Consider the following 13,377-nt stretch of genomic DNA (forward strand, 5'->3'; position numbering starts at 1 on the left):
AACGGCGAAAGCACCCAGAAGACGAGAGCTCAGATGAAGGGTCGGAGGCGGAATCGTTCACCGTCTCGGAACAGGAGACCTTCGATGAACTCGCACCTACGGAACCAATGAGTCCACGGTGCAAGAACGTAGTAAGACGCATGGCAAAACACGCCCACGCAAAGATTAGGGCTGAACGAGACAAGCCCAATGGCCAGAGGAAAATCCCCATGCTTAAAGACCTCTACGGGAACCTGTTACAGGGACTTCCGTTAAAATGCAAGGTGGACGACTGCAAGGATGACCTCTGGAGATACTACGACCAACTAACGAATACCCGCAGGCTGCTTGGCACGTCCAAGACGTAGCTAAGTTGGAAGCCCAAGAAGCGGAAGAACTGGAGAAGGATGTCGAGCATATGGCTAAACTGAAGTATATGAAAAGCGTCGAACTTTACTACCAGGACCGCAGGAGAGCCCTGAAGAAGTACGACGAGAAAGCCAGAGATATGCTCCGACGGGAAAATGCGAGACCACTCCACGCATCGAAAGGAGAGCCATGGAGCAACTAGACACGTTCTCCACGCCTCCGAGGGAAGATAGTGCATGGGTGAGAGGACAGCGGGAACTATCAATGACAGACGCAACAGAGACTGATCATCCCTGGCATGCGTATGTCTACTGGGAGTATTGCAGCGAAGATGACTGCAAGCTCCACTGGAAAAAGAAACACCAGAATCAGTTGTTTCCCCGATCCTCGCCCAGGATACACTTCAGAGACGCAGAGCAAGTTCATGCCCTCAGGCGAAGCCAGTCTGAAGGGACTTGCCTATCAAAAGCGAACAGGTATACGAGAAATACCCACATCTGCTAGACGAAGCAGAAGAGCGAGGGAAACGATCTCCCCAAGGACCACCATTGGAAGCGGATGAATACTATCTTCCTCGGACGAGTCAAAAAACTAGGAGTCCTCGACGGTAGGCCACCGGCGAGCGACACGAAGAGGCCTAGTACAGACCAGCTATGCGCCACGACGGGCAGCATGCAACTATATGTGGTCGCTAAGATACAACAGCGACACCTCCGAGCAATGATTGACTCAGGAGCGACGGGCAACTTTATGACAAAGAAAGTAGCAGACACGCAAGGTTTCAAGACGCAATTGAAAACCGAACCATACCCGTTAATGGTCGTAGATGGAGAGCCCATCTCGACTAATGAAGGAATGGTGACCCACGAACGGTCCCATTGGAAATGGTCATGCTACACGGGCACAAGGAAACGATTCAGTTTGACATCGTGCACATGGACAACCATGCGTGCATCCTTGGTATGCCATGGCTCAAGAAACACAACCCCCAGATCGACTGGTGGAACGAGAAAGTTGTGATGAGCCAGTGCGCGTGTGAACAACGGACGGACACGCGACAACGGGAGAAACCCTCCCAGGGCCGGAAGGAGTTATGTGCAACCTCCGAGCTCGATGACCTAGCCCAGGCATCCTCACCGACGAGTATACCGGTGGAGTACAAGGAATACAAGCAATTATTCCAGGAAGGCCCTAAGAATGAGGCGCTTCCTAAGCACCAACCATGGGATCACGAGATACCTTTGGAGAAAGACAAGAGTCCACCGTTCGGACCAATATATCAGCTATCGGAAAGGAGCTGAAGGTACTTAAGGAGTACATCGATGATAACCTAGCGAAAGGATTCATCAGACATCCACATCACCAGCAGGAAGTCCGGTGCTTTTCGTACCAAAGAAAGATGGCTCCCTACGGTTATGTGTGGACTATCGAGCGTTGAACAACATCACAATCAAGGACAGGTATGCCCTGCGTTAATCAACGAACTACACGATAGATTTCAAGGAGCAAAGATCTTCAGTAAGCTAGATCTGCGAGGAGCATACAACCTGATCCGAATCAAGGCTGGGGAAGAGTGGAAAAGAGCATTCCGCACCGCTATGGCCTATTCGAGTATCAAGTCATGCCCTTTGGGCTAACAAACGCACCCGCATCTATGCAACGATGATGAATGATGCTTTGCACGAATACTTAGACATCTTTACCATTGTCTACCTAGACGATGTCCTGGTGTATTCAGCAACCAAGGAGGAGCATGTCAAGCATGTCAAACTCGTCCTGAAGAAACTAAAGGAGTACAGCTTACTCCTCAAACAGAGAAGTGCGAGTTCCATAAAACCAAGTCGAATTCTTGGGTTACATTATTGGAACGCACGGCATCAAGATGGACCAAGCAAAAGTAACGGCAGTGTTGGAATGGCCAACACCGACCATGGTCAAGGAAGTGCAAGCCTTCTAGGCTTCGCCAATTCTACCGAAGATTCATCTCGGGATATTCCAAGGTAGCTCAACCACTCACGGAGCTTACCAGAAAGGATCTCGAATTCAAATGGATGGGACAAGGCAGAGGCTGCTTTCAGGAACTTAAGACGAAGTTCACGGAAGCACCTATCCTTGCTACATTTGACCCTGCAAAGAAGATCATCCTCGAAACGGACTCTTCTGACTTCGCAATTGGAGCATGTCTGAATCAACCAGACGAGAACGGTAAGTTCAACCAATCGCGTACTACTCTAGGAACTGTCACCCGCGGAACTCAATTACGACATCCACGACAAGGAGCTACTGGCTATTGTCGTTGCCTTTGAGCAGTGGCGAGTATATCTTGAGGGACCACCTACCCTGTGCAGGTATGGACGGATCACAAGAACCTCATATACTTCACCACGACCAAGGTTTTAAACCGCAGACAAGTCCGCTGGGCAGAAACCCTCGCAGCCTACAACTTCACGATACCTATCGCAAGGGCTCCGAGAATGCAAGAGCAGACGCTCTCAGCAGACGGACCGACTACGCCGGCCCAAAGGAAGAAAGACCTAGAGCAATTCTGAAGAAAACAGATGCAGGAATACAGTACAACGAGTTACTAGCGACGATCTCAGTCATCGAAGATACAGAACTCGAGGAAAGACTCAAGAAAGCTTACGCACAGACGAATGCGCCAAGCGAGTCTTGTCCAAAGTCGAAGGCGACTTCACCATCGACGAACAAGGATTGATTCGATACAAGGGTTAGTGTATGTCCCAAGTCAAATGAGACGCCCGCTGGTGCAAGAACAACACTCGTTACCAGCACACGGTCATCAGGGAGTAACACGAACCTTCGAACGAATCACTCGACACTACTACTTCCCAGGTATGAGGAAGCAGGTAGAGACAGTGGTAAGAGAGTGCGACATTTGCAGCAAGTCAAAATCCAATAGGCACCTGCCATACGGACAACTCAAGTCGACACCAGTACCAAAAGGAGCGTGGAAATCAATAGCTTTGGACTTCATCGTCAAGCTTCCACCCTCCAAGGACCCGTTAACAGGAATAGAATACGACTCTATCCTCGTCATCACGGAAAGACTCACGAAATATGGGAAGTTTATACCATATCTAGAAGCTAGCGACGCCGAGGCGCTCGCATATACCTTCATTCGAGTCATATTAGCCGATCATGGGATGCCAGAAGAAATCATCTCAGATAGAGACAAGCTCTTTACTTCGAAATTCTGGAAATCATTGATGGCGCTACTGGGAACAAATCATAAGCTGTCAACAGCTTTTCATCCCCAGACAGACGGCCAAACAGAAAGATTAAATCAGACCCTTGAACAGTACCTGCAAAGCTATGTCAATCATCAACAGGATAACTGGGTTCAGATCTTACCCATCGCACAGTTTGCATATAACAGCGCGATGACAGAAGCAACGAAAGTCTCACCGTTCTTTGCCAATTATGGCTACCAGCCAGAAGCATATAGGCAACCAAGACCGGATGAATCACGAGCTGAACAAGCCCTGATCGTGGTGGAACAACTGAGATCGTTCCACGAACAACTTGCGACGGACATCCAATTCTTAAATGAACGATCCGCCGCATACGCAAACAAGAAGCGCAGTATGGAACCTGCCTTCAAGGAGGGGGATAAAGTATACCTACTCCGGAAACATATCAAAACGAAACGACCAAGCACAAGTTGGACTTCAAGAAATTGGGACCATTCAAAATATTGAACAAAGTCAGCTCAGTTAATTACAGACTGCAGCTACCCAGGAAGTCTAGACTACACCCGGTATTTCATGTCTCACTACTGGAACCAGCAAGAGGAAATACCCCAGTTGCGACCGACACCGAACTCCAACCCGAGAATGAGATAATCGAATATGAGGTCGAAGCGATCCTAGACAGAAGGTTAGTAGGACGTCGAGAAGAGTTTTTGATAAAATGGGAAAATTACGAACCTACGGATAATTCGTGGGAACCAACAAGGAACATCAGCAAAGAACTGCTGGAGGAATATCGACGCCGCCATCCGCCAGCCATTGATCCCAAGATGCAGGGGAGTAGGCCAGTGGATCGGAGGAAGCGGAGGTCCCGGTCACAGACGAGGAGGCAGCGCTAACTGCCTGTTCCTCGACCTCAACAGCATCACGCTTCTCAGCAGCCACACGTTCGGCCTCCTCTGCCGCATCAAGCTCGTCGAGGGTTTTCAAACCTCGCCGGAGCATATCTTTACCACGGGTTCGGATGAGGCGTTTCTGCTTCCGCAGACGAAGTAACTTCGAAAGAGTTTCTTCCTCTTCGCGATCCAGGCGATCCTCCTCCCGTTCGAGCTTCACCCAGTCGGGATGCTCAGGACCCATACAGTCACACTTTTCTTTCAAGTTGCGACGAACGCACTCGGCGCACCGCCGCGAATCATTTGGAGACGACACGCAAGTAATGTTTCGCCTCACGCAGTTCGAGCAAGAATCCATTTCGGGTAGTTCGTATCCGTGGTTCTTTATTCGACGGACAAGATCGTTGCGTTCCTGGAGTTTGCGGGCAGTGTCAGTAGGCATGTTGCATGTTGAAGGACTCGCTGAGGAGCAGCAGAGTCCCGGGGACATGGACGTACTTATAGGATTCGAGACGAATGCCCAGGGGAAGGGAGCGAGTGTTACGACGGAACAAGAAGGCTGGCCAACTACAGGACAGGAAGGAGGGAGGTCGCATGAGTCCGGCCCTGGTACCTGGAGGGGCAGCGGGGAATAGTAGTTCCGAAAGTATCACGTGACGGACTCGCAGGATGATGAGAAGAGTCCTAAGAGTCCAGGACTCCGAGGACTCGAGTGAGTTCCCAGGAGTCCACTAGGCACGTGACAGACTCGCAGGATGATGAGAAGAGTCCTAAGAGTCCAGGACTCCGAGGACTCGAGTGAGTTCCCAAGAGTCCACTAGGCACGACGCCACTATATAAGTAGATAGTATTTCCTTAGATAGGAGCTTCGTGCTCAACTCAATACAGTATTTGTTATATACTAGTAACGTGTTACTTGAAGCCTTTGTGTCTGATCCCCTGCCTCCTCTGATAAGTAAACCTTTACGCAAGAGAATCTCTGTGTCTTCTATCGTTTAGAAGTCAGCGTTACACCGATATCTTTTGTGTCACACCTGAGGTGTTTATGACAAACTGGACAAATCCCGAGCATGGCTCGGAAGTGTTGTTAGCTGTCTTAATGCCAAGCATCTCCTGCTGGACGACTTCCAGGCCTAGTTGGCGACAGGTTGCCTCAGACATGATGTTGATCGAGGCTCCACCGTCTACCATACAGAGTGGCAGATCGTACTTTTGCCATCCACGGGCAACATCCTGTGGTGGTTCATCCTCCGAATGGTGTGCGGTTGACATCAATTGTCTTCGGGACGGGTGGACATATTGGCTATCAGGTGTGGCTGCATTTGCTGAAGGTCCTTGGGTTGAGGCGTTTCTCTGGTCGAGGTCCTTTTGACGGTTTGACTCGCGCTGTTCCCATGTAGCTTGAGGTAAGTTGCAATCTCGAAGGAAATGCCCGTACTTCCCACAATTATAGCACATTACTCTCTGAAGGGTATTTTGTGCCGTTTGGTCTTGCTTGTTTGCGTACGTGGTCGCATTAAAGCCTTGACGAGGAGGTCCTTGGGGCCGCGGACGAGGTTGTGACATAATTCGCTGGTTCTCAGCCAGTACCGATTGCTGTGCCGTAACTCGTTCATCCCTTTGATAAGTGTGTCAAGTTTGTCTTCGTCGGAATTCAAACCCGTAGCACCTGCGCCAATGGTTTGCCAAGTAATTTCCTTCTTGGTCCCTTTTGTTACTGACGGGGTTGCGTCCTTTAGATCCAAAGTGCTTGTGATAAAGTTGACTATAAATGGCAGGTCGACAGTAAGGTCCGGGTTGGATTTCTTCTCGGCATTGATCCCGCTTCGAACAGCGAATCTGAGGGGGTCATGGCTAAGGCCCTCAATGAGTTGATCCCCGAGATATTCCTGCTTTTCCCAGTCTGTCAGGTGTGCCGAAAGGGTTTGAGCTCGACTAAGGTAGTCTTGAACCTTCTCTCCTTTGTCTTGTGACATTGTCATCGCTTTCTGTCTTGCGTCCTTTTCGACAATCTTTCTTGGGATTGGCGGGAAACGACTTCGGAGATCTTGACAGAATTTGTCGAAAGATATTTCGGGTATCCTGTTTAATAAGTCTGAGCCAAATGTTGCCGCCGCTCCTTTGAGGGCACCTTGTAACATCATAACCCGCGCAAACATCTTGTCTGTGGCTGTGGTGTCTGGTCCCCATCGTTTGCCAAGGCTTTCTGCTGCAATTCGCGCAGCCATAATTGAGACTTCGATGTTCTCCGTTGGCTCTCCTGAGAACGCCGGGACTTTCATTGCGTTTGCCATGTTTGATTCCTCGTCACTATCGTCGTCCGATTCTTCAGAGAGGGATTCGTACGGTGGCTCTAGTTGCTCTTCTGATGAGTGTACTGAGTCGAGTCCTCCTCCAACGTGGGAAAGATCTTCTGGCCTTGCGATTTCGATTTCTTCCGGTGATAAAGGGCTTTGCTGTGATGTTTGATCTTGCGAGGGGAATCTATGTGGTGGCGGGGTGTGTAGCGGTTCGTCAACAATGTCCTCTTCACGTGGTGCTGGTCCTGCCTCAGAGTCTGCTCCTGTCTCTTGGGGCGTGGACTGCGCGTCCTTCTGTTCTTCTGGAGAAGACACTTTGGGTGGTTGGCGGTTGACACCGTCTTATCCTTCTGTTTTGGATAGCGGAAAGTGATGACGTAGTTGAGTGGTGGGGATCGACTGTTCCTTCCCGTTTGGTTTCAGCAATAGGGCGCTCCTTCTGCCTTCTGGGTTGGGGTCGCGGCCTCCAACTTGCAGTTGCTGTCCAGTGCGTTGTCTCTTCGTGCCTTCCTCTGCCCCTTGTTTACTCCGACTGGGAGTCTTGGGCCAAGGTCGTCAAGTTCGGATTGACTGATAGGTTTTCGACTTCGATGTCAGCCGGTGGCTCTTCTCTCCTCGTGAGAGTATAATGTAATCTCTTCTCTTGCTTCTGCAAGACACAGCGCTCCTGACCTTCGGAGGTCCTTCGTCTGTTGCTCTCGAGGCTGACGGTGCTTGATCTTCCGGAGATCTCTGGTGTAACGATGTTCACGGGTCGTTCAGAAGCCGTTATGGTAAGAATAGTTGCTCTTAGTAAAAGGTTGGATTCATCCCGGATTAGGCCCCCAAGTGTAGCCTACGGAGCAACATGGAATAATGTGTAACGGTGATAACGATGACGATCGTATTACTATTCTTGATGATGCTCTGAAGAAGAGACAATCGGCTATCCGATGTTCCATCTATACTACGCTATGTCACGTGTTGGTTCACATCTCCCTCATGGAGCTGATCACCATCTGTTATCTTATCTAATCTAATCTAATCTTATCGCACCGATTAGATTTTTCGATCTTGGCATTTTCGATAGAACCGGCAACGTCATCCTCCAACGCCGCACAAAACTGGTCTTCCCCATCCAACTTCAGCATTCTATACCTTCTTATTTGGTGATCTAGAGTTCCCATGACTCCGCGACTATATAACTCAGCAACTTTGCCACTGATCGTGCGGATTGGCTTCGGCCGCGCCGTGCCTGTGTAACCTCGAGGCTACACTCCCAGGTCCCGAAAGAGGTGACTGGGGCGGATTTGGCAGGGCCCTGAAGCATCATAACGCGTACAGATCGTGTCACCGCACCCAGAACTTCGTGTCATATAAACACACAAACTCACAAATTCCCGCTCTCACTCGGCGATGAGTCGCAAACCCATCGTGGCGGGCCTCAATCGTCGCCAGTCCTCGACCCCACACTACCAGACTTTCCCCACAGCCCCTCCACGAACTCGCGGGAATGCGCTCTCGTCTCCCTTCGACTCCTCCCATGACCAAGATAGAGTATCCAATGCCGACGACGACCAGCATAACAACCACAATCATGAGTCGCCGCTTCCGCGCCGCCAGCTCGCCGTTCTCGCTATCATCGCCCTGGCCGAGCAAACTGCGCTGAACTCCATCTCCCCCTACCTCCCACAGATGGTGGCCTCTTTCCCCTCAACAGACACATCACGAATCGGTCTATATGTCGGCGCAATCGCCTCGTCGTTTGCTGCCGCGCAACTCCTCACGAATTACTTCTGGGGCTCACTCTCCGACCGCATCGGGCGCAAACCAGTTATCCTCCTCGGTGCCATCCTCACGGCTGCGGCATTCGTAGGGTTCGGGTTCTGCACAAAGCTATGGCATGCGATCCTTGTGCAAGCTATAATGGGAATTGTAAACGGGAATCAGGGACTCATCAGTACGTGTCTGGGCGAGATCACGGACCGCTCAAATCAAGGCCGCGCTTTCGTCTGGCTGCCCGTCATCTACGGTGTAGGCGCCATCTCAGGGCCGGCACTAGGCGGATTGTTAGTGCAAGGAGAGTCCAGTGCGAAGAAACCATCCTACCCGTTCTTACTCCCGAATCTGGTTGCGGCTGTCATACTGGTGGTGGAATTTACAGTTACCCTGATATTCCTCGAAGAGAGCCTCGAGGAGGCCAAAGACCTCCCACCGCTACAAGACAGAGTCAGAGCCTTCTTCTCATGGATGTGGCAGTTCGCCTCCGGTGCCATCCGCCCAACCTACACCCGACGCGGTCCCCTCCACCACCACGGCCACCGCCGAGTCCACTCCCATAGCTCTACCATCTCGAGCACAAGCAGCACCTCCCCCTCCTCCTCCCTCCTCCATGACATCTTCGCTGGCCCATATACCTCCATCCCCATCAAAGACCCCCTCAGCGGCACCACCCTCCTCCTCCTATCCACCTACTTCGTCTTCCAGCTCTCCAACGCATCCTTCAACGCCCTCTACCCCGTCTTCGCCTTCGCCGACCCCCCACTCGGCCGCAATATCCCCGCCCGAGATATTGGTTTCTCTCTCTCCGCCGCCGGTGTCGCTACAATTATGTTCCAGGTCCTCATCTTCGGCCGCCTACGCGACAAGATGGGGAACAAAGCGACATACCGCGCGGGCCTGGGCTTATTCGCCGTTGCCCTCCTCGCAACCCCGACCGTACCATTCGCAGACTCTAAGCCGCCATTCAAGTTCCTCACAGGACACATGTGGATGTGGGCACACCTCTCCCTCGTACTCCTCGCCAAGACAGTAGCATCCGTAGGCGGCCTCTCCAGCGCCCTCCTGCTCATCACCAATTCAGCCCCTGAACCAGAGTGTCTAGGCGCTCTGAACGGGTTGGCGCAAACGCTTAGCTCTGCGGGGCGGGGGGTAGGCCCCGTGATGGCAGGCGGATTATTCAGCGCTGCACCGAAGAATGGGAGGAGTGGTGGTTGGATCCCATTTGGGGTGTTTGGGGGTGTCGCGGTGCTAGGGTTCGTGGCAAGTTGGGGGATTCGGGGCGAGGAGTTGGAGGGAGAGGAGTGGGATGAGGGTGAACATGATGAGGAAGAGGTGTTATAGTGTGGTATATTGGACGATGGGTGCGGAGGTATTCGCGACGACGGACGTGCATGGATTCTGGGTGCAAGGCCATTGATTTTTGGCAACTTGGACACAGCCACAGCCACAGCCAGTCCGAGCGAAATGAACCGTTAATGGTGGACTACGAAAGTCATTCTACCACCATACACCGACCTATCAGCAAATTAACACCCCCATTCCCCACAAAGCAGTGGCTGCAAGATTACCGCAACTATACCAGGTTCCTCGGTTGCTTCTTGAATGAGGCATAGATTAGTACCCTTTCACTGCGCAGTGCAGGGAGGCCGATTTGTCAGCCCAAGTCCAAGTGCAGAGCCGCCCTCCACGCAGGCAAGCGACTTAAGGCAAGAGAAACTAGAACCATGGACGACGTCGCGTTCCATCTCACTGAGCTAAAAGTTTTAAGGACCAGAAATGTGAAGCTACTGCTGGGAGCAAAGAAAGCAAGTGGCTCAACCGTACATTGCTAAATTTTAGAGCGAATCAATTATGATATAAATATTCAGCTTAGCTTTGAGCAAGGGCGATGAGTATATTATTATGGGTATATAGCTTAGAATATGAAAAACATACATATATACCTCACGAAGGATTCGCTAGGAGGTGAACCCTTTGGCCATTGATAAAAAGGTAACTGCTAATAACATGCTTCTGCGTTGGCTCTCGGAACGCAAAGCCGATCAACAACCTCTCCTCGACCTTGTACGCGACCTTTCTTAAAGTGCACAAGTCCGACACGTACGAACACTTCCTCGGGTGCCCGTGTCGGAGCAGAATGGAGACATGGGAGCGGCACAGATAGATGGTTGAATTAATTCAAATGTTCTCCATTGAGACATCGATTAGCCATACATTTACTATAATTACACGTGTAGAGGGACGCCGCCACTCTATTTCTCCATCCTCTCTACTCCCTCTCCATCCTCTCCCTTCTCTCTGCCTCCTCCTCCTCCTCGGCCTCCACCTGAATGATAGCTGCAATAGCCGCTTCGTGTTGGCGGCGGCTAGCGATGCGCCCCTTTCTGCTCTGTATGAGCAGTCGTACAGTGGGGAGTGGACGGGCGAGGGCGCGAGCGCAAGGGCGAGACGACGCGGGGTTTCAGGCGCAGGAGAGGCGACGCGGACTTGGTTATGGTTGGCAGACGAGACACTCCCCGTCTGGAGTCCTCGTTTTACTCCCCTCTGGAGTCCTCGTTTTACCCCCTTTTCCAAAACATCAACCATGGCACTTGCTGGAAACATTTGTGAAGGTGATCCAAGCGGTACTAACCCCGCATACACCCCCCTCACTGCTTCTGCTCATCCTGACTTACACCTGTCTCACTCTCGCGGCACCTAGCGTCATGCTAAACAACTTTTTTTCGGTATCCACTCGCTTTACCCTTGATCGCTTCTCTAGCCCTTCTTTCTTCATTGGTATCTTTTCCGATGTTGCAGTCTCTGGCCGAACTCAGCATAGGCTTTTATACCACGGGTAAATGGACTTTTTACGGCGAATTTCGCAGCCGTACCATTTCACAGTATCATCGAAATACTCCATCCCCTCCAACTTGCTTCAAGTTATCAATCATCCAAAAACCACGACGCACTAGCATATAGCGCACACGGAACACCACTCTCGATTCAACACACTTCATTTCACCCCCCCCCCCCCCCCCCCCCGAATCTACAAAATACCCCTCTTCCAAACGCCGAAACCCACAATCCCTAGCTCCCCTCCCTTTCCTAGCTTCCAAATAGATAGATACTCGGCAGGGGTAATATATGCGGGATGAAAAAATCCAACCCGCCATTTCCTCCTCTTTTCATCCATCCATCCTCTCTTCCATATCGTCGATTTTCGTTTATTCCCTACCAGGGTATTACCATATCTCATCCCCCACATTCGTCATCTATCATCCAAAGCCCCCTGCCCCAACCCCCCCACCAATTCATCACTCTTCCTCCCTCCAACCACAGCGCTAGGGTCCAGCCCCATCCATCCATCCATGCATCGGCGCCGCGCCTTTTTTTTATTACTTGCTCAGGCAGGAGGTATGCCCCATTACATCACCGCGCACTCGCCCTCATTCTGTTTCCCCACCTTGCTACGCGAGATGCGCTCGCGGTTCGGGAGGCCCTTGCCGCCTGAGCGCTTCAGCTCCTCGAGGCGCTCCCGTGCTTGCGGGAAGTTCTGGGCTGGTTGGTGTTAGTCTTGTTCAACAAAAGACGCAAGGGATAAAATTCACTCACCAGCAGCTCTCCAATACCACCGCTTCGCCCCCTCAATATCCTGCGTGCTCCCAATCCCCATCTCCGTAAAATACCCCATCGCATACTCCGCCTTCGCCAGCCCTGCCATCGCCGCCTTGCGCGCCCACAGATACGCCTCCGTATCACTCTGCGCCAGGATCATCTGTCCGCTGCGCTCATCCTTCGCACCAGTAAGATACCACCCACTGAGCGCCAACTCGCTCTGGTGCTCTTCCTGCACCGCAGCGCGGGAGTACCACTGGATACTCTCCTTGGGGTTGATAGCCAGCCCGAATAGCCCGTACTCGTGCGCGGCGCCCAGACGGAACTGGCTGAACTTGTACCCCAGCTCGGCCGCCTGCTTGAACAGGGTAAGACTGTACGCCTCGTCGCGAACCACGCTGGTGTCCTGGCTCTGTGACGCGGAGAAGAGGAGTGCCAGCTCGTGCAGCGCGTGGGGATTCTCGGCGTCCGCAAGGTCTGCGGCACGCTTGAGCCACATCTCCGCTTCGCGCATTCTTCTGCTGCCCGAGGAGGCCCTTCAGTTGGATCATACCCATCTTGTACATGGCTGGGGGGTCACCCAGGGTTGCGGCGCGCTTGTACCATTGCATCGCCTTCAGTGGGTCCTTGCGCGTCCCGCCGCCGTCTTCTTGCCCGATCTCACAGCACACAGCTGTCCGGTACGCTGCTTGCGCATGGCCCGCCTTGGCAGCGGATTGGTACAGAGTGAAAGCTTGGGAGGGTGAGGTCTCCAGTCCCAGCGCGCCACGCCCGTAGCAGTCGGCAAGGAAAGAACATGGCGTCCATGTTTGGGATCGCGACCATCTTCTTGAGGATCTTGTGCGCCTCGATGACCCAGCGCTCACGTGTCTTGGCACGCGTCTTCGGGTCAGGGATCGTGGCGGCGAGTGTCTCGGAGGCGAGGACCAGCTTACGCGCTAGGACAAGCTGCATGGCTTCGTCCATGGGGTTGTTGCTTACCATGGCGCGCAGGCGCTCCAGCTCGGCTGGCGTGACGATCATCTCGGTTTCAGGTTCTGCGGGTGGCGCGGGCGTGGACGTGGTGGAGGGGTAGCTCGACGGGGCGTGTGTGTGTCCGGAGGCAATGCTGGGGTTGTAGTTGCGGACTGGCGGGGCTTGTTGTTCATCTGGTTGGCGGCTGGCTGTTGGTGGCCAGGTCTGTTATGGTGCTGGGTGTGCTGGTAGACCACCTAGTCCGGTGGCTGCTACTATGTGTCAGTTGTATGAATTAAGTACGTTGTGGTA

General features: G+C 52.4%; 3 protein-coding genes across 3 annotated transcripts; 1 reads left to right on the top strand and 2 right to left on the bottom strand.

Moving 5' to 3' along the window:
- Positions 1-5,461: 5,461 nt before the first annotated feature.
- Positions 5,462-7,883, bottom strand: VC83_09560 (uncharacterized protein; the record flags this gene model as incomplete). The annotated part of the gene is made up of 4 exons (XM_024472973.1): positions 5,462-5,853; positions 5,961-7,055; positions 7,593-7,699; positions 7,789-7,883. 4 exons carry the CDS (start codon positions 7,881-7,883, stop codon positions 5,462-5,464), a joined length of 1,689 nt encoding a protein of 562 aa, XP_024319472.1.
- Positions 7,884-8,148: 265 nt separating this feature from the next.
- Positions 8,149-10,421, top strand: VC83_09561 (uncharacterized protein; the record flags this gene model as incomplete). Its single annotated transcript, XM_024472974.1, has 1 exon — positions 8,149-10,421. One exon carries the CDS (start codon positions 8,149-8,151, stop codon positions 9,853-9,855), a length of 1,707 nt encoding a protein of 568 aa, XP_024319471.1. The 3' UTR covers positions 9,856-10,421.
- Positions 10,422-10,783: 362 nt separating this feature from the next.
- Positions 10,784-11,100, bottom strand: VC83_09562 (uncharacterized protein; the record flags this gene model as incomplete). The annotated part of the gene is made up of 2 exons (XM_024472975.1): positions 10,784-10,898; positions 10,922-11,100. The coding sequence occupies 2 exons, from the start codon at positions 11,098-11,100 to the stop codon at positions 10,784-10,786; spliced, it is 294 nt and encodes a 97-aa protein (XP_024319473.1).
- Positions 11,101-13,377: the final 2,277 nt, after the last annotated feature.

The sequence above is a fragment of the Pseudogymnoascus destructans genome (genome assembly GCF_001641265.1).
Source record: "Pseudogymnoascus destructans isolate 20631-21 unplaced genomic scaffold scaffold_77, whole genome shotgun sequence".
Classification (NCBI taxonomy): domain Eukaryota; kingdom Fungi; phylum Ascomycota; class Leotiomycetes; order Thelebolales; family Thelebolaceae; genus Pseudogymnoascus; species Pseudogymnoascus destructans.